General features: G+C 37.5%; 1 protein-coding gene across 7 annotated transcripts in view; it reads right to left on the bottom strand.

Moving 5' to 3' along the window:
• The window catches only part of MYO3B (myosin IIIB), a 290,878-nt gene extending 278,345 nt beyond the window's left edge, over positions 1 to 12,533 (bottom strand). For 3 of the 7 annotated variants that reach the window (XM_087919959.1, XM_087919960.1, XM_087919958.1), the window contains exon 1: positions 6,012 to 6,265. In XM_087919959.1, the coding sequence (XP_087776085.1) occupies positions 6,012 to 6,025 (14 nt within the window). In that variant the 5' untranslated portion in view covers positions 6,026 to 6,265. Of the gene's footprint in view, positions 1 to 6,011; positions 6,267 to 12,445 lie in introns of those variants that run through there. The other 4 variants (XM_087919962.1, XM_087919963.1, XM_087919964.1 and 1 more) reach the window with 2 other exon arrangements.
• Between the last annotated feature and the right edge of the window lie 15,122 nt (positions 12,534 to 27,655).

A 27,655-nucleotide genomic window follows, 5' to 3' on the forward strand; every position in this document is an offset into this window, starting at 1 on the left:
GGTATCCCCCTTCAATAATATTTGTTTGAAGGATGATCTGGAAAAATGGAGACCACCTGGAAGTGAAAGGAATTAACAGTGAAACTTTAACAAGATTCCTAAAAAAATACATTTTAACTGAAACTCTGTAACAAGATAAGAGAACCCCAGGAAGAGAAGGTGATAAAAAGAAGCAAAAAGAAACAGCTTTGGATTATTTGGATTACTTGGTGATCTTTGGATTTTTGGCTATTGGATCTAAAGGACTAAAATTAATTGGGTGGTTGTTTAAAAGGTTTCAAAATGGTATCACTCTTGAAAGAATTGAGAATGGAACTTAAAAAGCAGAAAGAAGATGCACAAGAAAGAAGAGGTTCTTTTGGCTTATTTCAGTTTTTAGAAATGGAGATCCTGAACTATGAGAAACAATAAGAAATGCCTGTAGAACAAGAAGGGTGGGACAAAGAAGAAGCCATCTTCAATGACCAAGTATTTCTATGTGGGGAAAAGAAAGGAAAGGGGGGAAAGAGAGTGAAAAATTTAAGATCCGAAAAAACAACCCCAAAAAAAGAATAGTGTGAAAAGTAATTATAACATTAGAAAGAAACAGAAGAGAGTATTACAGAAGAGAGAATCAGAATTAGAGAGAGAAGGGGTCAAAAAGGGAAGGAAGAAGAAGTGGGGGAAGAGTGAAAGGAAAAGAAATTATAAAGGACAGAAACAGGACATAGAGAAACAGGGAAAACGTACAAGTATTAAGGGTATACGCCTACTTAGAAGACACATGGGTGAAAACTTAATTGAAAGGGGGATTCTGCAAGGGTACATAAGATAGAATTGTTATATTAGAAATAGAAATAAACTTTGAAAATATGAAACAAGTGTGATTAAAATGATAGATAAAATACTCATTGTAATGTAATGAAATGTTTAATAAATAAATGAAATAAAGAGAATGAGAGAATGAAATTAGGAAAGGAGGGGAACATTTTAATTATTATAAATGTGTTATAAAAAAATTAAGTGAAGAGGAACATGAAAGAAACATGAAAAAATTATGGAAATATTATAAGTGTTCCTAGAGGTATGATACCCTATTGAAAAGAAATGTTAAAGATATCAAAGATTATAACTAACATTAATGATCGAGCTGAATTGGAATAGAATAAGTATTTTATTTATTATTGCTATATATATATATTTTCTTTAAGAACTTAGTGCGTATTTCAAGAATGTACCAAGCAGAATTCAACTGGAAGTTATGTGTTATATTGAATGTTATAATTGTAAAGGCATAAATTGAAGTTTAAATAAGTGTTGAATGGATAAAAATTAAAAGATACAAAGGTGTCATACTCCAATTAGTAACTACAGGGAAAATTTTTGTTTAATGAGAAAAGAAAATATGAAATTGAAACAGGACAGACAAAAGTATAAATATAATGACTAGAAAGGTATTGAAACTTAGAAAAAGATATATATAATTGAATTTAGAAAGGAACGAGATAATTAAAAGTAAGATTGAGAAAATTAAGGGAAGGGAAAAATTATTGAGAAAATGTTAAAATAGTAATAAAATATGGAATAGAACACAAAGATGAATATGAAATTGAATTTGTGTCTGTATGGAGAAGTGATAACCTGGGACCATGCTATTCTCAAAAAAAGAAATTTTATTTGTATTATGTTTTGTGAAAGCCCAAATAAAATTTTTATTAAATAATAATTATAATTATTATTATTATAATTATTATAATAATAATAATAATTATTATTATTATTGTTTGAAGGGAATTGAATCTGGCCATGGGTAAACCCATGCAAAAATGAAAATCCAGGCAGAAGTTTCTGTTTTAAGTAGGTCAGCTTCACAGTGAAACACCATTTTCAGAATGCAGCAGGGTACTTGAAAAATTGATCTCAGGAACTTATATTGAGCTCTTTTAAGAGAAAAGAATGACCTGTAAGGGCCCAATGAACCCCCAAAAGAAATTGGGCTCAGATCTTAGCTGAAAAGACTTTAATCACTGCATATATATGCTGAATTCCTTTGGGAAAGTAGAAAGAGTGTAAAATCAACACTGTTTTTGTGTGATTAAGGTAACATAATAGATGTGAGACTTTTAGTTGCCTGTACCATGGAAAACAATGACCAGATATGTAAAGGCTTGACTTGCTCTTTGTGTGATTATTTAGGCACCAAACTTGTTGCTTAGAGCACTTCACAAAAAGACCTTAGCTTTGTAGTAATTAATTTATGGTCATTCTTCTCAACAATGCTCGGTAAATAAATAAACTGCCCATTTCAGGCCAATCTACATCTGAGAAAATAGTATGATCCTATCTACATACAGAAGAACGGTGTCTGTTTCCCAATTTTGGCAGATGAAGAGATGGACTTCAGTTTGGTTACAAGAGAGTTAATGTATAGATTGAAAAGAAGAGCAATTAGAAAAACACCCTATACTGTCTCCCTTCTTGACAGGAATTTCCTTGAATCAATGTCCATGTGCACCTTCATCTGGGAGTTTTCATATTTCATGAATATAAGACCGAGTAATCTTTTATTAACTGAGAAACAGTTCAATTTCTACTATAGTTTAGGTCTAGACATGAAATCAAACCCATATCTAAGATCAATAAACACTACGTGTTAATGATGAATGATCTCCAGAGGAGCATTTCTCAACTAAATTAACTAGAGAATTAAAGCATGATCAATATTTATGGAGATTCTCAATCATCCAGGTCATGGTTGGAACCTTCAGCAGTGCCAAGAAGGTTTCACACCCATTTGCACTATTCAGGACAACCTGAGGGCACAGATAAATCTCCAAGAGGCCTCAATGACTCTTAGAAAGACTGCTAGTGACCAGGCAACTGCAAGAAATATAAATCCTTCAATTCTCCACCATTCAGTCAGAAATGAAGACGCTTCTTGGATGAGAAGTGAAACATCTTCAAGGAAAAACAAAGAAAGTCCAGTTGGCTTTTGAAAAAGCACATTTGTAACAGTATGTTCAATAATTGAGTCCTTCCTTCTTTCTTTCCTTCCTTCTTTCCTTCCTTCCTTCCTTCCTTCCTTCCCAGATTGGAACCCAAATTATTAAATTGTAAACTCTTTCCCCTTCCTAACAACCTTGAAATTTTAGCAAAAAGGCAAAGCACAGCATGTATAAACCATTGCATACATTTGAAACTTCTCCCATAAAATAAAAATGAACAAAGACACACTCTTCTTTAGTCCATATATTTCAGTAGACCAGTCACAAAAAAAGTTTCTGAGTTGACTGTATGAAAACAATCTGGCTGCATTATATCCAAATGACTTAAAAGGAAACATCTGTCAATTCTTTCATTCGTTTAGGATTTTAAATTTTGTTGCAATTATCTTCAAACAGGATCAGTAGATAAAGCAACCTACAGCAATGTGAACAGATTGTCTAAGCAGTCTAGCAATTCCAGATTGTTGGAACATGTGTGAGGTGCCATATGCACAAATTCAAAATACTCAGAAACAATCTGAACAAATTATAAATATCTCAAGCATTCTTCTATGCTCCTTTTGATAAAAAAAATACCTGCTAGAAGCAAGTCTTGCATGAGTTTATTGTATACTATGTGGAAATCATGCTGTCTTCCACTGTACCTTTGGCTGACCAACACTAAAGGTTCAGGTGAGGAGTAAACAAACATCAGTGTTTGGGAATCTTGTGAGTGGACTTCCAGTTCTTTAATCTTTTCTTAAGCAATTACTTTGAAAGCTCTAATTCAGAAATAGGGCACAGAAGAAATCAATTTCTTAATTTAAATTACCCTAAGGGTGGGAGGGAGTATATTCTATGGAGGAAATATTTCTAGCATTCTTCATTCTGAGCAACAGGATACAGTAGCTTTGGCGCCTATTGCTCCAATTTGAGAACTGCATGCTTTTAGTCATTGTAGCAGCAGTTCCAATTTACAAGTAAAATGTTTTCTTCTGATCTTCGTTTTTTTAAAGAAAAGAGATTAAATCTTGCTCTCAGCTTTCTCCTCAAGGGAAATAGATGAGTTGACCTTTAAAAAAAGAAACAGGTATGACATGGCATGGGCAGAATCACATCTTCCATCTTTCCTTCTATTTGCATATGGAAAAAAAGGAAAGAATCATGCAATGCAACCCCTAAGTAGACTAACATGACCCAAGGTGGGCTAACCTGTCTTCTAAGAGTGGCAAAGTCCACCTGGACCAAGAACCTTTAGAACATGCCTCACGGTCAGGCCTTGAGAAAGATAGAGGGCATCAAGTTCAGCCCTTTGTTCAACTGATGAGAAGTGGACAAGTTAAAGAAACGGAATAATCTAATCTTTATTACTCCGTGCAAAGCCTGACTAAATCCATCCTTGCTGAATGGTACCTGCAAAAAAACCCTAATGTATTGTGAGACATGGTCACCTGTGCAAATTGGACACTCATCACTCTATGGATGTCCTCCTCTTTTACAGGCTCTCCAGTCAAACTTAGAACATGGCGACTATGTCTTCCTGAGGCCTCCCACCAGAGGTGGGATTCAATTTTCATAACAACCGGTTCTGTGGGCGTGGCCTAATTTCTGGGTGTGGGTTGGTGTTCATGTGACTGGCTGGGCATGGCTTGTATGTAAATATTATAAATATATATGTAAAAAGAGCAACTTTTACCCAAAATCAGGCAAAGCAGGCAGGCCGATTGAGCTGCTTGCAGAATCACAGCTTCACTCCCAGATCTACCTTTCTGCAATCTGCTGCCTGAGTCTGCACTGAAAAATAGAAGCTTCAATCCCAAGGAAGGTTCAGCTCTGCTCTCAGGCCATTTCTCCCTCCCCCAATCCCCTGAGTACCACCCCTGACTGGGCCTCAGAGAAGCCTCCTGGGCAGGGCGGGTGGGGAAGGGAGGAGCCAACTAGTGGTGCGATTTGCTGGTTCTCCGAACTGCGCAGAATCTTAACAACCGGTTCTATAGAACTGGTCCGAACTGGTAGAATCTCACCCATGCCTCCCACCTTCCCATACATATACATTCATGGGATGCAAAAATCCCATGAATGGCTATAAGATTTTCTCCTGCTTTCCTGAGAAGATGCTGCTACAAAACCTAACGTGTTAGTGATATTTACAATCATAATCGAAAGCAACTGTGATTCCATAAACTTATCCAGACAGGGAGACCTTGACTTTCTAACGACCAAGTTACAAGACAACAATACTACAATTTCCCTCCCCACCCCAAAAAATGCATATTTACCCATTTAGTGAATCAATACAAATAGTATTAAAATAACATCATGAAATTATTTACCTTGTGGTTACAATACTATTCTCAGTTCAGTATTCTATATCGGAAGCAATCCATTTCCAGTTATATGGGATATGAATTAGTCATTAGTCTAATGATTCTATTAAGTAAATTAGATTTTTCTGCAACCAGCTCAACCATTTTAGAGCTAAAATAGGCAATATCACTAAAACTTGCTATTTGAATAACTCAGCTAAAATTCCTCAAGTTAACTAACAAAAATGATACACAGGAAGAAGGGAGGGCATAACTGCCAGGTTAACTACCTAGTAGACTTCAAGTTCTGAACGTTATTTATTAACAGAATATCTAGCCCTCCCCAAATGTCCTCAGCATTAGGCTTGGTGTCGAAGGGAAATTTTATAATCGCCCGAGTCTTTTCCGTTCATTTGCAGGTGGCAAGTTAAACGACAGCGAACTCTTTTCCCATATGTTGAAATCAATAACTGGGGAAAGTTTTTCTACATCTCCCTGACGGCCATTTAACAGCTAGAACGAAACACACATATAGTTGATGACCGACAGATTTCTACCATTTCAAGAGAAAAACCAGAGTACTACAGCACCACCATGACTTTTCTAATCAAAATCAGCCTCTCATCACCGACAACCTGGAAGCGTTTGAGAAGATTGGAAAATGGATCTCAAAGGCAGGATTCTGGAAAGGCCATCACTGCTGATCTAGCAAAAGTGACCTAATTTTCTGAAGTCAGCTTACATTGTGTCGGACATTTTCCTTGCCAAGAAAGCAGCAGGCGTCCTCAGCACTTAACAGGTTTTCCTCTCTCAGGCACGGTTTTCCTAGCTGCCAGACAGGCAGGAAAGAAGCAATCCTTCAATGCGCCTTCCCAATTTGCCCTCCATCGCACAGCATAGCTCACTCAAGAGCCTCATCATAAAGCATACCGAGAAACTGGTGGGGCCTCCAGCAGCTTCTGTTTATTATCGCTACAGATTAATGTGACACTAATTGGTCCTGAGCCGGATCCTTTTATTGAGTCTTTTGCAGGTATGGAGCTAGGGAATAAAAGCCACTGAGCTATTAACTGACCACAGACAAGCACCAGCTATTTTCTACCTTTTTTAATGCCATCGCCTATTGCTTTCCAATCCACTTTTCCTTCAAAGGTCAGAATGGTAAAGTGGCAGATTTATTAGTTTCCACTTTCAAGGGGATTTTTTTCCCCCTTTAAAATGCTCATTATGAAGGAAAGAAAGAAAAATAGTTGTTAATGTAAGGAGTCCTAAATGTCAGATTGTTCTTGCTCAGAGTGAAATATTTCACCGTCAAGCTACTTCTTACAAATTCCCAGCATGGATGCTATATCCTAGCATGATATCAATTTACATAATTTCTCCTCTTAAAGTGGTTTCCAATACTAATAATATGCGTGCAAGATAGACTCACTAAATTTTAAGTTTCCTTGTGCGGCTGTCTCTGTGAAGTGACTTATCAAAAGACGTCCTGTGTTAATATTCATAAGTTAAAAAATATTTGGTAGTTTCTCAGAGTCTCCAGACCATTTTGTTGTTGGAATTTAATTCCAGAGAGACAAAAGACAGCCCCATAAACAAATGCCGGCAGATTTCTGCCCTGCCTAAGACTGAAAGAAGATGGCAGTGGAACACTAGTAGGTAATAATTTACTTACATTAGCAGTGAGTTGGAAAATTAGATTAAATTAAGTCAGGACTGAATAGAAGGTGGGTGTTTTATGAGATGGGAAAAGGCTAACAGTCAGGCACATTAAGACCCATAGTATCATTAGAAAGATGGGGAAGAAATTGCTTGATTTTGCATTTTAATGGGAACTTGTTCTATCTATGGACCCCCAAGTCTATGAATGAACCATATAACACAACTATACGGCAAAACCTGTACTGTGGTAAAGTTTCCAGCTAAACGACCCTGAACCCAAAGGCTTCATATATTATGGGAAAGTGCATTAAAAAGTTACTATATTGAGGAAAATTGCTTTCAAAACCTAGGGCAATTCCTTTACAGGTAGCCCTCAACCTACGACAACAATTGAGCCCAAAATGTATGTTGCTAAGAGAGAAATTTGTTAAGTGAGTTTTGCACCATTTTACGACTTTTCTTGCCACATTTGTGAACTGAACCACTGCACTTGTTAATTTAGTTACACGGTTGTTAAATGAATCTGGCTTCCTCCATTGACTTTGCTTGTCGGAAGGTCGCAAAAGGGGATCTACATAACCCCAGGACACTGCAACGGCCATAAATATGAACCAGTAGTCAAGCATCACATGTCCATTGGGATGCTGTAACAGTCATAAGTGTGAAAAATGGTCATCAGTCACTTTTTTCAGTGCCATTGTAACTTCGAATAGTCACTAAGGAAATGGTTGTTAAGTCAAGAAATACCTATATACATTATTGGAAATGTACATCCAATTATGTTCAAAATTTTCATTTGGATTTTCCTAAAAATGCAACATGAGATGAACACTGGTCAAGAGTAAACTGAAGTTTTGAAAAACTAGAAATGAATAAAACACAGTTGAATAGATTAACTCTTCTATACTGCATAATTAAGCAATAGTTTAATTGTGACTGTTTAGCTGGCTGTTTTTATGCAGTAGCCAGAAGGAAAGCAAGATATTTTGCCAGTACAGTTTTAAGTTAGTATAACTGTCTGAGAAATTCAGAAGGGAAAAAAGTGTGGGGGGGGGGGGGGGGACTCATGCTAAATGAATAGAACAGATGTAAAAACATAGCAACAAAGAAAATTGACCTAGAGTTGTTTAAGATGCGCAGCCATATAAATCTTTTTAAAAATAGATAAATAAATTAGAGGCATTTGACAATAAATGTGGCATGATTGGGTGAGCAAAGGAAAAAAAAATCTTTAAACGTTGAAAGCACAAGGAGGAGTCCATTCCAAGGGAAAGCTGGAATGATGATGATGATGATGAGTGTAAATATTCTATTAAAGAATATTTATTAATAAAGAATAAATTCTTTGAAGTCAATGAGGGAATGGGATTAAGATATTCCATCAAAAGGGACAGACAAATAGAAACACACTAGAAAGAAAAATATAAAAGAGAGTTTATGCCCATTCCCTGCATAATTAGAATCTAGGGTCCAATCCCAGCATGAAGTGGGGAAAGATGGTTGTGGCACAAATGCCATGGAGAAGAAAACTGGATGGGTTTCTTAAATAAAAGGAAGATACTAAACAATATTTTTTACTAAAAGAAACCAAAGGGAAGTACATCTCCTTTGAAGCTCAGAGGAACAAAACTAACTGAAGAAAGTAAAAATAAGCCCCCCGTCAAACTGTCCCCAAATACAGTATATTATCTTTTAAAAAAATTTCCTGCACATTTGTTAATAAGCATACATCCATTTGAGCTGGGTTCATAGAAATAAGTATAGCCCTTGTTTTAGCAAAACAAGCAAAAAAGTAGAAGTGAACAATAGCATTCTTTCATTAAGAGGGCTTTTTTTTTTCCAATCAGGAAATGCAAAATGTATTTCTTCAGACAAATTATAATCTAGGAATAAGGAGTATAAAAAAGCCAGGTTGGCAGCCACAAAAATATGATCCAGGCTCTGCCCTTTTAAAAAGTATTTCTCCTGAAGAGTAAAGCTTTGGCAATAGGGTTGTGGCCAGATTGACTTTTTTGACACACACACACACACACACACACACACACACACACACACACACCATGCCTCCCTCCAGATGCCTTTGGTCTTAGGCCTGTAGTGCCTGAATTCCATTCTTGGAATTGAGCCACCTTTAACCACATTGCCAACTTCTGATGGCATGGTCTGTGCAAACCAATGGCAGGGCTTCCTATCAGTTTTAGGTGAGCAACCTAAAGACATAGTCTAAAAAATTAAGGAAAGTTAAGAGCCATGATGGCAACGTGGTTAGAGTGCAGTACTGCAGGCTACTCCTGCTGACTGCTGGCTGCTTGCAATTTGGCAGTTCGAATCCAACCAGGCTCAAGGTTGACTCATCCTTCTAGAGCAGAAAGATAGAGACGGAGAGATGGAAATGTGTGTGTATGGAAAACAAAACACTGTGCCTATGATCGTCTTTCTTTCTGCCAAGGATAATAGTAAGAGCTTGTCCTTTCTAGAGGATAAAGGACACCCCACCTATTCCAGAATCCCATACTACGTTTTTGCATGTTATATACCAACATCAGCAAACATACACACTCAGGGAAACAACAGTTTATTTTGAGGTTATCTTCACAGATGGGATTTCTGTGAATGATGACTTTCGCTCTTCTATTTATTATAGAGCTTTTGTCCCTCCTGTATCAAAGAACGGAAAGGTAATTTTCAGCAATGAATTATTCATATTCTATGCCGTTGTGCCATTTGATATATTCTGAAATATTTAGGGAGCCATTTAATTCACTAATGATAAGTGAGCCAATTCTCAGAAGTGATAAGCTACTAAAGACCTGCATTAAAAAAAAGTCTGTGCTGCTTTTGATATATAGCAGGTGATCGTCTCAAAATAATGGGAATTTAGGCTTGGTATCTGTCTTAGATACAGTAATATCTAGCCAATCTTGTTTGGGTTGGGAAATTTGGCTGCATCAGGCCTGGCTAATGCTGGGATGGGAAGCCACCAGGTGATCTCAGAGTGAATGGTAGATCAGGAATTTCAGCCACATACCAGAAGACAACAAGAAGCTCTTATGTTCAGGAAACTGCACCTCTTAGGACAACAGGAATCTAACTTTACATTAAGAAGACAGTGCCTTGATCAACGTACGGCAAAAAAAAACCCCAAAACAAATAGAAGCATTGTTCTGAATCATTTTTATTTAAAAGAAGAACAGAACTGCTGAATTTCTACCACAAAATCTTGTTTTAGCAAGTTATAATGGTTATACTAAAAGTGCAACTTCCAGATTCATTCAATAAGTATCGAATCCAACTGAAATAATCACTTTCCAATCTGTTCCAAATCATTTGACATGATTGCTTGTCAATTATTTTAAATAATTAAATTATTTCATTTATAGTTCTCTATCTATCTATAGCTCTATATAAAGCTAGTTCTATATCACTTCCCAAGTCAAGAATTTCACAAAGCCCTATATAATAGCAGATTAAAATAGCAGATATAATTAACAAAGAAAAAGTACTCAACAATTAAATTAAGCACAGCTTTCCCAATTCTGTGATTTCACGCTGTGCCACATTTTGTGATCTTGTGTGAGGAAACATCTGAGATTTTGCTTTTCTTACAAAATGCAGACCATTAAAAAAATTGTTTCAACTCTGATCAAGAGGAATTTCCAAATTATTTGTCATCAAGACCAGAAAAGTATTTCTTGCTGTGGGATGTTTTCGTCAATTTCATTGTTTTCCAGATTCCTTACCTTTTATCAGTCTTATACTCAGCTTTCAGTGACCACTGACAAACAAACTGAGTTTGAGAACCCCAATTCCTTGGTCTTAACCACCTCATTTTTTTTCAAAACCAGTGAATTTCACCTGCAGATAATTAAACAATATCCAGGCCATCTCCGGCTCCCTTAATCCTGGGGTCTTGGAGTTGGAAGGGCCATGCAGGCCACTGAGTCCAACTGTCTGTTCTGGACAGAAATCTAAATTAAAGTATGTGAGGTCTTTTTATGTTACTGTGGAGCCATGAATTAACTATCATTTGGGGCTGCTGCGAACCAAGGCATTCGTTGTTCTTTTAGAAGCCAAAGTACCACCTAGTACTACATGTTTATGGAGATTTTCAGTCATCCAGTCACGGCTGTCCCAAAGTGGTTTTTTTAAGGGGGAACTAGACTTCCTTGTTTTTTCTTTCAAGAAAAAACTACCTGATAACAGATAACAGATAATCAGAGTTGGAAGGGACCTTATAGGTCATCTAGTCCAACCCCCTGCCCAAGCGGGAGACTCTACACCATTTCTGACAAATGGCAGTCCAATGAAAGTCTCAAGTAATGGTGCTTCCACAACTTCCAAGGGCAAGCTGTTCTATTGGTTGATTGTTCTCACTGTCAGAAAGTTTCTCCTTAGTTCCAGGTTAAATCTTTCCTTGTTCAGTTTCCATCCATTATTCCTTGTCTGGCCCACAAGTGCTTTAGAAAATAGCTTGACCCCCTCCTCCCTGTGGCAGCCCCTCAAATATAGGAAGACTGCTATCATGTCTCCCCTGGTCCTTCTCTTTACTAGACTAGCCAAGCCCAGTTCCTGTAACTGTTCTTCATATGTTTTAGTCTCCAGTCCCCTAATCATCCTGGTTGCCCTTCTCTGTACTTTTTCTAGAGTCTCAACATCTTTTTTGTAATGTGGTGAACAAAACTGGACGCAGTACTCTAGGTGTGGTCTTACTAAGGCTTTATAGAGTGGTTTTAGTACTTCCCTTGATCTTGACTGTATCCCTCTGTTAATACTACTTAGGATTGCATTAGCTTTTTTGGCAGCTGCTGCACACTGCTGGCTCATATTTAGCTGGTTGTCCACTAAGACTCCAAGATCCCTCTCACAGTTACTGCTATTGTACCTGGTCTGAATTTTGATCATGTGACCATGGATATGTTGCAACAATCATGAGTGTGAAAAAGAGTCATGAATCACTTTTTTCAGCACTGTTTTAACTTTGAATGGTTACTGAACAAATGGGTGTAAATTGAGGATTACCTGTAGTTGAATGGGGAATCACCTAAGAATATCAGGCCTATTTACTAGATAAGGAAGCTTTTTTAAACCCTGAAAGAAGAGTATGATCAAACATGTCTATGATGCTTTTGAGGCACGCTGGAGACATCACAAATTAAGTTTAACTTGAGGGTATCTTATGTTTTATAATATAGTGTGATATAGTATAGTAACATTATTGTGATGAGAAAAGTTTTAGTGGATGTGTAAGGATTCAATTGTACATTATATAGATATCTTAGAGAGCCAAAGGGTACAAAAGCCATTCCTTACTCTCTCTCTGTTCCTACACACACACACACACACACACACACACACACACACACACACACACATTTAGTCAGCACTTTCTTTATGGTCAAAGATGCAATTGGTGCAAAAAGTTTGGCCAGGCCAACCATTTCAGAAGAGAGTCAGTAATAAACCTGTTTACCAAAATGCAAAATCCCTTATAAAACTAAGAAATACTGCACCTACCTTTCACTTTTGTTCTTCTTTACATTAAACAAGTATTATCAGGAAATAAAGAATCCCTCCTATTTTGCTCACTGGTGATTATACTCAAGTGAATTATGAAAGAATTCAGATACATGGCCAATACAAGTACATGTGAGTGATATCCTAAGCCTTGAGTGTTACTGTATATAGACCTGTCTGATTAAATATTCATACTGATCTGTCATTAAGGGATAACATGGTTAGCGGAAAGATTTTTGAGAAAAAAAGGGGGAGGTCTTATAGAAGTTGTGCTAACAAAAACAAAATAGAATACAATCCCACATTTATTATACGGTAGGTTTGTATAAAACAATCTGGATTTATCAGAAATGTAAATTTTATTGCAAAATTATGTAATATTAATTGTATTGTTATGCTACAATAATAATTGAATAAGCTGTTACCACACCACCACTCAGCCTGCTGGTGGACTCCTCCCAGCTCTGTGTGCTAGTGGATTTCAACTACTATGCCTTGTGAGTTGGGTCTAGGGTGGCTTGGGAATTCATAGCCATCATGACAGCTATGGGCTTGCCCCAAATTATCATGGTCCTGTCACACATAAGGGACCACACTTTCAATCTGGTTTTCACCTTGCAGCAATGGGGCTCAAAGCTGCCACTCAAGAGTGTGATCCTGGAGTCCAATGTGACTGTCCATAAAGTTCTACTAATAAGAACCATTAATAGATTATTGGTAATGAAGAGTCCGAGTATTATGAGATTTGGTTTAATTGGCATAATTGGTTGAACAATAGAAATAAAGATAAAAGAAATAAGAAAATTACAGATAAAGGTATATGAATGTACATAAAGGTATACAAATGTAGATATTTACATGAGATTGGTTTGTATAATAATTTGTACAATAATGATGGTACAGTACTATTAAAATTAAGATTAATATATGTAAAAGGTGGAAAAGAGCAATAAAAATTATTGGGGAAAAATAGATAATTGGTAACCACAAATCTCGGGACCTTTTCAGTGCTGGCTTCCATGCCGGATTGTCTACTGATTCTTTTTTTGTTTGTTTGTTTGTTTGTTTGTTTGTTTGTTTTAAAGAGGCCAATACTAATTTTTAATTCCAAATTGAGTTTTTAGAGTTTAAGGTATGCTCCTAAATTAAATGTTCCTAAATATTACTACTTTGTTTACTGATCTTGTAAATTATTCAGAAGGATTGCTTTGAAATACCGCATAAAACGCAGCTGCCAACAATTTGACAGTTTGACTCAGCCCAAGGTTGACTCAGTCACCCTTCCAAAGTCAATAAAATGAGGACCCAGATTATTGGGGGTGAGATGCTGACTCTGTAAACTGCTTAGAGAGAGCTGTAAAGCACTGTGAAGCAGTATATAAGTCTAAGTGCTATTGCTACTGCTATAAAATAGTTCAGGTAAACAACAAAGGGATGTTTGTGCCTTAATTTATCTTAATGCAGTTTATTGGGCACTTATGATGCTTATTTGATCATTGAATATTGTGTTTTAATTTTTGTAGTGGGTGCTTATTGTTTTTTCCTTTATGTACTGTACATTACCCAAAATTTGCCAAGGCTGGAATAGATTGTAAATAGGAATCTATTTAAATAAAGAGAATAAATAAAGAATAAATAAAGAGGAATCTCTGGCCTTCCACCTTTTATCTAAGTAATGTATTGTTGGAAGAAAAATCCAGGTCCAGTTCCAAGTCAGAAATAAAATGGAGGCTGATTGGAAAGACAAATTCTGTTTATTGGTGAACAAAACCAACACACACAAGCGCGCGCGCACACACACACACACACAGTTCTGGGACAGCTGACCAAATGGTTGAATGAGTGGATGGATCTTTATAGGTTTCTGTGACTTTGAAATCTGAACTGTTCTGTAGGTTGTGCAATGAAGGGGCTTGTGTCTTTTGCTAAATGGTGGTGGGTTAATCCTATTAAGTCCTAAAATGTCATGTCCTGTCCTTCTTAATCCCATCACCCTGGAGCTGAAGATGTTTTGTTTATTGAATAGGTTGGCCCAGATTTGTTAATGGGCACAAATATCCATTTCTAAAGTCTGCTTGCATCTGCTGGAGGCTGTTTTACTACACAGGAAGCTTCATTTCTCCTTTGGGGAAATATAATATTCTGCCTTTTTAATATTCCCCAAAATATTTCATTCTCTAGGAGAGTGGATGGGTGCTGACTTTCTACGTACAATGCTACCAATAGAGGAGAATTTTTGTAGCTTAGGGTTAATGAGGGGTCCTTGGTGCTATCTGAGCTTGGTTGTTTTCTAGCATCTTTTGTACTTGGCTTGCTCTAGGATCATCACAATTTCCCAGTGGAAACTATGGTTAAGTCTGTCCATATGCTGTAAAATTAAGCAGTTTTCGTCATGTGTCTAGGCTGCTAGTTGGTGCTCATGGATGTGCTCTGCTAATCTTCTGCCTGTTTGTCCTACGTAGTGGCTATGACAGTCCTTACATTATATGTTGTAATGTAGATGACTCATTTTTTTTCAATCTTCTAGGGCTGCTGGATCTTTTGGTTTTCTTAGGATGTTTTGGAGGGCTTTAATAATGTACAATGAACTCATCTTGAAAGTAAACAAGCATTAGCACTCAAACACATCTAATGTAAAATTTGCCTCCAAAAACAAAAATACTGTCTGGACCTCTTGTCCCAACTACATGGAGTCAGAGGAGGAAATCATCATCATCATCATCATCATCATCCTTATTATGGTTTGTTGCCCAGTTGGTCAGATGTTTAGACTAGATTTGACATTTTGTTCACCTATTGATTTTATCATTGTATTTGTATCCTACCTTTTAAGTATATAAATCAAGATGGTGAACAGACCTAAAACTCCTGCCTCGTATAATATACAATCTCCAGCTTATGGCAGAAAAGCTTTGGCTGGTGATACATTTCAGATTAAAAGCCAGTGAGCATGTGAAAAGCTGTTTCATATTTTTGGGGAAAAACAAATGTGCAAAAAGCCCTTACTGCTTGAGAACTTGGTGCTGATTGCTGGTTCATTCTTCCAACTGCTTGAGCAGCTGGACATCCCTCATTTAACATCCATTTTGTTTGTGGTCCTCCTGCTGTTTGCAGCATGGGGTTGATTACTGACCCTGGTCTCCAGGATGTTCCCATCCTCCCTGGGGCTTCTTGGGTGATATCCCAGCCTCATCTGGAGCTGCCAGTCACTCTGCTGTGCTCTAGGTCCCTGCAGGGATGTTTCTCCTTCTTCAGTGAGTGGCACTGCTATTTGCTTGGCTTCCATTAAAGAACAGATTTTGGAATTAGTACATGATGTGTGTTTCCGCATTGACAAAATAACAGGAACTTGAGAAGTTGTGCTTCTAAGTCTTAGGGCTCTGATAGAAAGAAGGAAATGAACATCTTGAGAACCTTCAGAGCTTTTCTTAGAACGGCGAGGCTTACAATCCCTGAAGTGCCCTTTTCTTTTATATTCCTCCTGACACTCTCCCGGATTGTATCCCTTTATAAAAATAGCATCACTGTTGATCTGATTATCAAGGTTTGTCAGCTGCTTCTCAGGCAATTAAAAACCGGATTTCAATAAGCAGGAGTTGCTTGCAGGAAATGCTGCAAGTCCTTGAAATTATGAGATGAAGTATTATAGACGTAATGATAAGAAATGTCATTTTATCACCCAGAATGAAACAGCAGGCACCGTTTTCACTTATAAATAAATATTAACCTTTAAAATGCAACTCAAAAGCCTGTCCAGAATTGCCTAACAAACTCTAAACCATCCAGCTATTAGATTATATTCTAATTACATATATTGATACACCCCCAATCAGGTACACAGACATGCAAAATAATTGAGCTGAAGGATTTGATTAGCTGAGAATTAGGCTATCTGTAGATTTCCTATATTGATTTATTTATTTTTAATCTCTTAACAGATCTGCTTTGTATTTTGTGATCTTCTCAGACTACAGAGTCATTAGTCCAGTTCTCTGAATGGCACAATATATCATGTCTTGTGGGACATTTACATTAGGCTTTGTCTCTTTGAAGGAGAATAAATCAGAGATGTCAGACAGTCATTCACTTCTAAGGCTGTGCAAAGGTGTAAACTTCATTTGTGTTATTATTGGCCAGGCATAAATGGAAAAGATTGCCTCGTCTGAGAATAAAACATAATTAATCAATAACTGCTTATTTTTTTTGAGTGAAAGTAGGGAAGGAAAGGTTGGCTCAAGGGCGAAAACAATGGAACAAAAATATTATCCAACTTCTTAAACTGAGTGGCATATAAAGACAGCAACCTCTTATTGGTGTAACATATTTAGACTGTTACATGATCCAATACCTGTTCCAGGTGTTAAAAGAAATTAAGAATCCAAAAAAGCCATTTTTTAAATGAGGTAATTTATTTCCTAAGTTATTTATTTTGGAAATATACATGCATATCTAAAATAATTCCCAATAAAAGCAAATGAATAAATATGCTATAGAACAAAGTATTAAAAACTCAATTGCAAGAAAACTGGAAACCAAATGCAAATGGTGCATCAACTGAATCTAATCTTCCTATGTATTTTTTTAAAATTCAACTAACTGGAAGTAAACTATCCAGATAGTCTTCCTTGGACAACAAAAATTCCACTAGAGAGAAAATAATGAACTTACAGCTATTCAACCAAACATTTGATGTGTATGATGACTCGGAGGGTGGCACAAAGACAACACAGTCAGATAATCAGTAGGAGTCCCTTTATTAGCTCCAACTTTACCTCCAATGTCCTTGTTACCTTCTGGGCTGGAGAAAAACTCTCCCAGGAACAACCTTTGACTGCAGAGAATCAAGTCCAAAACATGGTCAACAAAAACTATAACTATAAGTCCAATCAAGGTAGGATGAGGTAATTAGTCTGACAGGGCAAGAGAAGGAATTCCAGACATGAAAGAAAGGCAGTAATTTAACCTGGTTGAGAGGATGCCAGGAACGCAGATAACCAAAGTCAACACAAGATAAACTCACATTTGTTCCCAGCAGACAACGCTCTCAGCTTGCATCTCTTTTAAACTCTTATTCCCAGGTGTGGCTAATGAAGGGAATCAGCGACCTTTCCTCCCCAGTAAACCACGCAATCCACATTGCTCTCTTCTCCCTTCCTCCCTGTGTGCCCTAGGATGAAGAGTGGGTGGGCCTGGGTCTTCCTCTAAACACCCTCTCCCTTGTTCTATCTCTCCCCTGTTCTGCCCAGCCAGACTTTGCCCTTCCCCAGTTTCCTCCACAGCCAAGGGAGCCACAGTCCCTGTCAGCTGTTCATCTTTCTACTCAGATTCAGACTCCGACAAGGGCATGACAGTCCCACATGGTTAACTTACAGCATACAGGAACAGACTAAAAGCTCTTTCCGACAATCAACTGAATGAACTTTTCCATCCTTTGTCAGAATGCAACCTTCTTCACCTCTTGGGCCGATGGCATATGGCCCATAGCCCCCAATAAATTCCCATAATCCTAACATGGATACTCAAGTTCTCTCGGAAGCCTGAGCCTTTGAAGCAAAGAGTTTTTTGAATGGCTGATATTTATGCTCATGTCCTGCCATTAGCCTCTTACTAGAAATATGCACCAAGGCTATCCTTCCTGACAGTAAATAAAAAATCCATCTGGAGGCAGAAGAATGACCAGCATTTAAAAACATACTGCCAGTTGGACTAAAACTGGTGTACCATGAGGTGAGCACATGGATAATAAGATTAAAATTTAATGGGTTGTACAGGTAGTCCTCGACTTATGACCACAATTGAGGCCAAATTTTATGTTGTTGAGTGAGCCATTTTTAAGTGAGTTTTGCCCCATTTTATAACCTTTCTTGCTGCAGTTGTTAAGTGAATCACTGCAGTTGATAAGTTAATAACACAGTCATTAAGAGAATCTGGCTTCCCCATTGACTTTGCTTGTCAGAAGGTTGCAAAAGGGGATCACATGACCCCGGGACACTGCGACCGTCATAAATGTGAACCAATTGTCCTGCATCTGAATTTTCATCCCATGATTATGGGGGTGCTGCAATGGTTTAACAGTGTAAAATGGCCATAAGTCACATTTCTCAGTGCCGTTGTAACTTTGAATGGTCACTAAATGAACTGTTGTAAGTCGGGGACTAACTGTATTCTCTTTCTTTCTTTCTTTCTTTCTTTCTTTCTTTCTTTCTTTCTTTCTTTCTTTCTTTCTTTCTTTCTTTCTTCTTTCCCCCCTTCCCCCCACACACAATCTTCCTTGTGTATTTGACCATATATTATATTATACAGTCAGTATCCCTTTCAGGCACATCCAATTTATCCAGGTTCTGAGTTCAAAGATTATTAGGCCACTATTCTGGAAGTCTTTCAGGTATAATTATTCCAAATAAACAAAACAAATGAGAAAGTCACGCAAGATTAGTCATATCGGAGGGTATTAGCCTCAGGTCTTCCACATTCCCTTTCACAATGTGTAAATTCTGTTTTTCACGCCACGTGCTATGGCTCCCCTTTTGAGCTGAGATCTGTGTTTATCTCAAAAGGAGTGTTTTTGTCAAGAGCATAGACATCTGTCATTTAGCAGGCTTGGATTTTTTACACAGATGGACAACTTTGCCTAGCCTTATAAAAATGTGCTAATCTAAACGGCATTCTGCCATGCAAGGGTGAAGATCACCTCAGTGTAACAGCCCCCAACTGTCCTGGTTTCAGCTGAATTTGTGGTTTGTACGAGAAACTGATCCAAGTTTGTTAACCTTTCTGTCAATGGAACCCCCATTCCTCCTGTCTCTTCTACCTCAGGTACACACATTTTGAGACGTTGGGAGCAATTTTGTTGTAAGCGGAATCGTCACGAGAATTGTGTTTCTTCAAGAATTGCTTCTTCCTCTAAAAACTATTGGCTTAGTCCTAGGGACTAACGTTGAAATGGCCAAGAGCTGGAGGCCAATGATGACTAGCTAAAATTTACTTCAGTACAAGCCATATAGTATATGTTATAATAATGAATTTTCTAGGTCATTATTTTGATATATATAATAAAGAGAAAAGATAAGGATGTGCTATGTGCTATAGTAGCAGTCCCCAACCTTTTTGGCATCAGTGACTGGTTTCGTGGAAGATAATTTTTCCACAAATTGAGGCGGTGGGTGGACTGCACAACCCAGATCCCATACATGCACAATTTCACTCACCCATCACTGTGACCCAGTTCCTAACAGGCCACGGCCTGGTACTAGTCCATGGCCCTGAGGTTGGGGATCCCGTGCTATAGAATTACATAAAGTAAATAAATTTTCGTGATCACTTTTTCCATAGCTAACAGGACCTCTGGTATAATGATTTTTAATAGCAGCAATTATGAACAATGAGAAAACTAAAGTGGGGGGGAAACATTGCTCTTCGGTTAAATTAGCTTTATGAGATCTTCATATAGGTAACATTCCTTAGCCACAGAGCCAATTCAGAACAAATTGAATTTTTATTTCACCCTAAATTAGCTTTGTGAGGACCTTCAGTTTTGACCAGAATAATGAAATATATTCTCATTATTAAGACAAAAGTTCAAAATGAAAATGAACCATGAATTTAGTTCTTATAAGAGCAAGGAAAGAAGGCACAGGAATCACACTATGGACACAACATGGCAAAACAAACTCTCCACAGGTTGACAAAGGAATGAAAAAAGGCTGTTTACTTTCCCTTTATTTATGTATTCAAGCTAAATGGTGAAGACATATCGAGGGAGGCTGGATCAGAAGAAAAGCATAGTTTCAAAGATGGAGGAAAAAATATCCAGTCATGTGCAATGCTGATGAAATTACCCTGATTGTTGAAAATGCAAATGAACTGTAAACTCAGTAAAGAAACCAGCAATCAAGAAATATGATGCAGTCTAGTACTTGATGGCATAGCAAATGAAGAACGTGGAAAAGACTGAAATGATTTGATATACCCATACCTACAAAGATCAGACTTGTGCAGACAATGGTGTGACACTCTATGGAAGTGAAAATTGGACTCTGAAGAAGCAGGATTGAAAGAGTATTGACACATTTGAACTTTGGTGTCAGACAAAATTCCTGAGAATACCACAATCAGCTGAGGAAACAGACTACTGGATTCTAGACAAATATGTCTGGAATTCACCCTCAAGGCCCAAAGGACCAGGCTCAAATTGTTATATTTTGGTCATATTATGCAAAGACCTAGGTCTTATGGGAAGTCTGTATGGCTAAGAAAGATGGGAGAAAAGATTGGCATAATACAATGAGCTACACATGAATCAACTGCATCATATCAGCTCCTAAAAATACACGGTCCTCTTGTAGTTTAGTTTACCACATGAATGACAATTTGGGCTTGAGTAAAAATATTTAAAGTAAACATGGGAGAACATATAGAAACACAATCTTTTCAATTCAAGTGGTACCGTCCTATCAAACACACAATATTTTAAAAAACAAATCTATCCCAGAATCCTCTAGAATATACTAATCGGGAATAAATGAAAGACCTCACAATTTATCTATTAAGAAGAATAGTACATAATTTATAAGTATTACCAAGAAATTAGGAAGCTGTATTTCCCCAAATCTATTGGTAATAGTGTTTTCACAACTATTTGACAATTATTGTGACAGTGACAGTGACAGTGATATGTGCCATTAAGAAAAGCTGACAAAATAGATTGTGGTAGCACTTCTGTTAGCCTTACATTCAAACACCTTCCAGAAGACATCTCAAGAGAGAAATCAAACAATTAAAAAAAGTGTTTATTTCTACTAATAGAAATAAAGGGGCAGAGAATTCAATCATATAGATTGCAAATTCTTTTCACTCTGTGGCTTATGAGTTTTATGTCTTTTGAAATTTGAAATTTTGAAGTGTGTTTCTACTCTTTCAACCCAACTGACTTCATATGCTACAAGAGCATTGCAACTTCTGAATAATGAAGGCCCATCATTTAGCTGCATCCTCATATTGGATTGGATCCAGACTTAGCTGTGCTTAGAGCAATCCCGCTGAACTCTCTGGCGCTTCAGTCAGTCTTTATAAAAATAAGATGCTTGTTTTTGCTAACTGTCCTCTAAGCATCCCAAACCCTACCATCTATTAGCTTAAGCCAATAAGGCCAGCCTGTCATTTGCTTCTCATTTTGCAAGCAGGTCGTCTGTGCTACACAGCACCCTTTGGCACGGCTCCTTCAAAGTCTCAGGTCAAGAACTTTTTCAAAATGTTATCTTACCCGCTTTGAGATGCTTCATAGGGCTTGCAAGCTCTGAGCTGGGACTGGAAGAAAAACCAAACCAAACAGAAAGACAGCAAGGCTGAAGAAAATATTGTAAGAGTGTGACTGCTGCTTTGAAGACATCCGAGACCTCTGGCACTGCTCCAGCCGTCTCTCTAGCCCAGCAGTTGTGAAGGGCAGGAGGGTCCTTGTGTACATGACACTTCAGTTGTAACATAGTGCCACAGCAGGAGGACGAGGAGAGTTAATGATGAGGATTTCAGAAAAAAATGCGCTCCATTTAGGCTTCCTACCTTCCGTACCTTTTGTTGGCCACCTGCTGCATTAAACAAGAGGTACTGCTTCTTGTAAGAAATAAAGCGGGAGTAGATAAAGGTTTAATAATTAACAAGAACTTGAGTAGGAATTTGAATATGCAATGCAAACAAGAAAGGGAGAAAGTCAAAAAGGAATTTTTAAAAAACAGTAGCACCATTTTAAATACAGAAAGATTTTCTGAGACGAAGATCACAATATTGGCTGCACAATCAAATGCAAGTTTTTAGTCGGTGAGGGGGGCCACATTTCCAAATGAATGCACAAAACATTGTGACCTTCCCTGGGGAAGGATCAAAATTAAAACCTAAAGATTTTTTTTAGTTCAAACCTAAAGACTTCCCAAGGAGTTGCTGATACAGTTCTACAAAGGAATTATTGAGTCTGTCATTTGCTCCTCTATAATTGTCTGCTTTGGCACAGCAACCAAACAAGACAGGCACAGACTTCAATGGACAGTTAGGACCGCAGAAAAAATAATTGCAACCAGCCTGTCTTCCACTGAGGACCTGTATACTGTACGAGCCAGAAAGAGGGCTGTGAAAATATTCACAGAGCCTTCACATCCTGGACATAATCTGTTTCAATTCTTCCCTCAAGATGATGCTACAGGGCATTACATACCAAAACAACTAGATGAAAGGACAGTATTTCCCCCCTTGCCATCCCTCTGCTAAGCAACCAATTCCACAATACCATCTTATGCCCTGGGATGTCAAACCACCTAATAGGGCTGTTTTACTATTATCCTTCTCACCTTTCCTATTACCTATTTCCTTAGTTTCTTATTATAACTTTGTTGTCTGTGTCTTATGGATTTATGTTGATTGCTTTCATTAGTATCCTATTGTGATTTTTGTTAATTGCTTATTTAGTATCCTATGACTGTCACTGAGTGTTGTATCTTAAGATTTATGATGATTGTATTTTATGATTATGATCATGATTTATCACTTGTTGCTTGTATGTACACTGAGAACTTATGTACCGGAGACAAATTCCTTGTACGTCCAATCACAATTGGCCAATAAAGAATATTCTATTCTATTTTGAAATTTGACATTGGTAGGCAAAGTATAAGAAAAAGACTCTGACTTGTTGCTGATGTGATGTACACACCTAGCTACACTGGTTGGGCAGGCAAGCCAACATTAAGGACATTTCACAGTTTAAATGATGTTGAAGACTTCCCCCTTTACAAACTCACCCTCTCTTTCTTTACAGGTTTCCATTTCTCCGGGCTGTCTTCTTTGTACTGATTAGTAGCTACCAACTGTCTACAATTACAATTTGTATTACCAGCGCTAAACCATATACTGACAGTGGGATTCACATTCTGCCAAATCAGATGTCCCCTATTTTATATTTTGGAAATTGCTTCTATTTCAAATTTGTTGTTACAGTCACAAAAATACCCTATAAGCAGGACATAATGATTCCTGCCACAAGCCCAGACTTTTTAAAATATTTATTTTATTTTTGATTATTGTCCAATTTAAGAGAACTCAAAACTAAATTCTGAAAAAACTTTGTTTCATATTCTTGAATTAATGGCCACCAATTTCTAGTGTTTTCATAAAACGGCACATTTATTCCTTTCCTGGAACATATGCTTTTTAAAACTTGCAGTATCCCAGACTTGTATGCTGTACTCCTTCTCCCATGAAGAAGCCCAAATCATTTCATTGGGTTTAGTACTGAACAAGAAATAAGTACATCAATTTGAAAAAATATGTTTATACCTACAGTATATACAGTATGTATTATATATATGCGCACACACACACACACATTCACAAACCGGTAGAAACATTCACCTTTATAATGCAAATTTGTAGGAAATAAACCACAAAACAATAAGCAATTAAGTTCTTGAAATCTGGATTGTCTTTTCATGACAGCCACTCTAATTTCTTCCACCTTTATTTCTGGTAATTTTTTGTACTGGTTTTGCTCATTGATCCAACATTCAGGGAGAAGCATTTTAGTTTCAAAGAAATATTAGAAATGGCATCAATGAATCACTGCTCTTCAGTTGTACTGAGTTTACCTATTGTTAATTTAGAACAGAAACAGTTCCCTAGTTTCACTACAAACATTCATGTCTATGGTTACCCAAGAGGATATGCCTGTCTTACTTAGGGTACATTGGACATCTGAAAAGGGAGAGAACAAATTGTTGGGGGCAATATGCTGACTCTGTAAAACTGCTTAGAGAGGACTGTAAAGCACTGTAAAGTGGTATATAAGTCTAAGTGCTATTGCTTTTACATGTATCAGAAATTACTTTTTCCAGCAGCAGAAAGACTGGTTTTTCATAGGCAGTATTTTGTCAACAAATTTTTAATTTCAAGAACATATGCTTGTGGTAATATAGAAACTATGATGATACACTTTCCAAATTTCACCATAGAAATAAATATATGATGAGTCATGCAATCTACAGACTCACTTGCTCCTAGATTGAAGGAGCTGGATTGAAGCTGTTTTCTAGAATCAGGAAAAAAACAAGGTAAATCTATGTTGACAAGTCTGTTGAAAAACGGGGGTGGGTGGAGTGGGTGGGGAAGTAACAAACAATTTACAAAATCACAGTCCAAAATTAAACAAGATATCATAAAGCCAGAAGGCTTTTTAAGGCTATATTTGCCAAATGGAGGACATGAGAAGAAGTCCTCCATTTGATGGTCACCTGTTAATTCTACAGCACTAGCACTTAGCAGAAGTATTTGGTCTTATATACCGCTTTACAGTGCTTTACAGCCCTCTCTAAGCGGCTTTACAGAGTCAGCATCTTTCCCCCGAGAAACTGGGCCCTCATTTTATCGACCTCAGAAGACTGGAAGGCCGAGTCAACCTTGAGCCAGTGAGACTCAAACTGCCGAACAGTTGGCAGCCGGCAATCAGTAGAAATAGCCTGCAATACTGCATTCTAACCACTGTACCACCACAACTCTAATCCTACTTCATACCACATTGGCAGAGAAATTCTGGAGACCCACAAATATTTCCAAAGGAAGCAAAACCCAAGTATCATGGATAGTGCATAGATAGCCATGAGGATCAGTAAGTGTCGTTTATTATACTCTGCAGAAATAAAAGGTTTATCCATTATAATGGCATTCAAAATCTCAGTCCCCCAAATGCATTCTACTTTAAGCAAAGCCATTCACAAAACTTTGATATTTTTTATACGTATCAATAAATTTTAATGGATAGAGCTGTTTTTCAGAACAAGTATCCAAATACAAATGCAGACTTTTTCAAACAATATGAGGAGAAAAAATAGTACAATCCAAGAAAAGGGAGACAGACATGTCTGCTTACTAAAATTAAGTAATCTGAATATGAACAACATTTTCTAAAATTTGCCACACCTTGTTCTAGGGCTGCATCCCACAATTAGACAAGTAAACCCCCCCCAATACACACATGAATCCCAGTTCTCTCTGGTTCTGCCTCATTCTAGTTTCAAATGAACTTGTGCAGGAATGCAAAAGGTACAATTGTAAGAGAGCCAAAGTCATACATTTAGTGCAATGGCTTAACGGAGATTTGAACCTGGGATTTATTTTATTGTTTCCAGTACGTGCCCAGTAAAGTGATGATCAACATTCAAGAACATTTGGTGCAGCCCTTTCTGTTAGTGCTGTGCGGCTTCCATTTGCACTTGCATTTCCAATAACGATTCTCCAAAGAGTTTTAAAAACTGCTTGAACGGTTTTAGTGACTCTCCCAGTTGAGGAGCACACATGTCTGAGTGTGTGTGTGGTGGGCGTATTCATCATCAGTGTTATTTCCCAGACTTTTCACACATCTGGAGTGAGTTCAGAGGAGGGCAATAAAGGTGATTAATGGTACTGAAAACACGTTCCACAAGGAACCAGGCAGGTATAGTTTGGGAGAAGAAGGCTGCAAAAGCACTTGCTATCAATCTTCAAATTCTGTCAGGAAATGTCACACAAAAGTCAGTGCTGGTTTTGATTCCATGACAGCGAAACTCATCATTTAAAACAGGAGCTCCCCAACTCTTCAGCTCATCAACACATGAAGTTTTGGGGAATTCACCAGCCCTCAAACTTTTATGATATGAAAATAATTTAATAAATACAACTTTAATGGTACTAAGATTTAGACTTAGAATAACTTTATTTTCACTTTAAATCAATGGTGGGATTCAAAATTTTTTTACTACCGGTTCTGTGGGCGTGGCTTGGTGGGCATGGCAGGGGAAAGAAAACTGTAAAATCTCCAGACAGAGGTGGGATTTGCCAGTTCTCTGAACTACTCAAAACTTCCGCTACCAGTTCTCCAGAACTGGTCAGAACCTGCTGAATAGCACCTCTGCTTTAAATGTACACTAGTCAGCATACATTAAAATGAAATTTTGTTGCATACAGCTCTCAAAGGGTCACCACCTCCAATAAACACTACGTAAACATGACAAACAAACATATATGCATATACCCACATACCCACATAACACAGAGAAACAACACAGTCTAGTTTGAATATATACATATACATGGTGAGAAAAACGAATCCTGTGAGTTTACCAGATTGATGGCAAAGGGAACAAACCTGTTACAGAATCTGGTAGTCCTACTAGAAATACTGTACTTTGAAACCTCCTTCCAGAGGGGAGCAACAGAAACAGACCATAAAGTGGGTGGAGTCTCTAACAATACTTTGAACTCTTAGCAGACAGCACATATGAACTATATATTTGTAGCAACGTTTCGGCAGAAGCTCATCTGCCATCATCAGGCTTCTGTATAGTGTTCGCCTGTGAGTCAGACTTTCACAGCCGTTTCTGTTTTAAATTTGGGGCTAGCCTACTGCTGTGCCAGAATAGTATTTTCTTCATCCTGATTGGTTGGGAGTCTTGGTCTGTGTTTATTGGTCTTGGAGTTTGCAGTGTTCTGCTTGATTGGTGTTTTTAATATCTTCTGTCTGTTTTGTGGCTTTTTTTGTCTTGATTGGCTGGCAACATTGTGCTTCCTGTATTGGAGGCTTTTAGTGCGCTTGGCTCCGAGTAAACGGCGGCTATCCTTTATTAGGAAGCTAGGTTTCATTTGGGTGCCTGGTTGGGGAGTGTTTGAGCTGAAGGTATCGGGGGAGATATGTTTGTGCCCAGGTATTTGCCTGGCTTGTGGTGTGGAGATTTTTTTGTTTGAGAGTGCAGGCTTCCAGATAATTGACAGTCTGGTGGAGTCATCTCTTCTATTCATGCTTTCAGGTCTTTTTTCAATCTCTATGGCTTCTCTGATAATTCTGTAATATAATATAATATATAATATAGTATAGTGTATATAGTATAGTATAGTATAGTATAGTATAGTATAGTACAGTACAGTACAGTATAGATAGTATAGTATAGTATAGTATAGTATAGTATAGTATAGTATTGTATTGTATTGTATTATAATATTATATTATATATATATAAAGTTTTTGCGGGTACTTATATGTATGGTATTCAGCTTTGTTCAGGTATTTTCCCACGTCATGACGTCAAAAATACCCGAACAAAGCTGAATACCGTACATACATACATACATACATACATACATGAGATGCTTAAAGTAACTAAATTGTTTTAGCAGTGCCAGTGAAGAGAAAAAGACTGA

Source organism: Pseudonaja textilis, chromosome 1 (assembly GCF_049901715.1).
Source record: "Pseudonaja textilis isolate UNSWEBS1 chromosome 1, rPseTex1.2, whole genome shotgun sequence".
NCBI classification, from domain to species: Eukaryota; Metazoa; Chordata; class Lepidosauria; order Squamata; family Elapidae; genus Pseudonaja; species Pseudonaja textilis.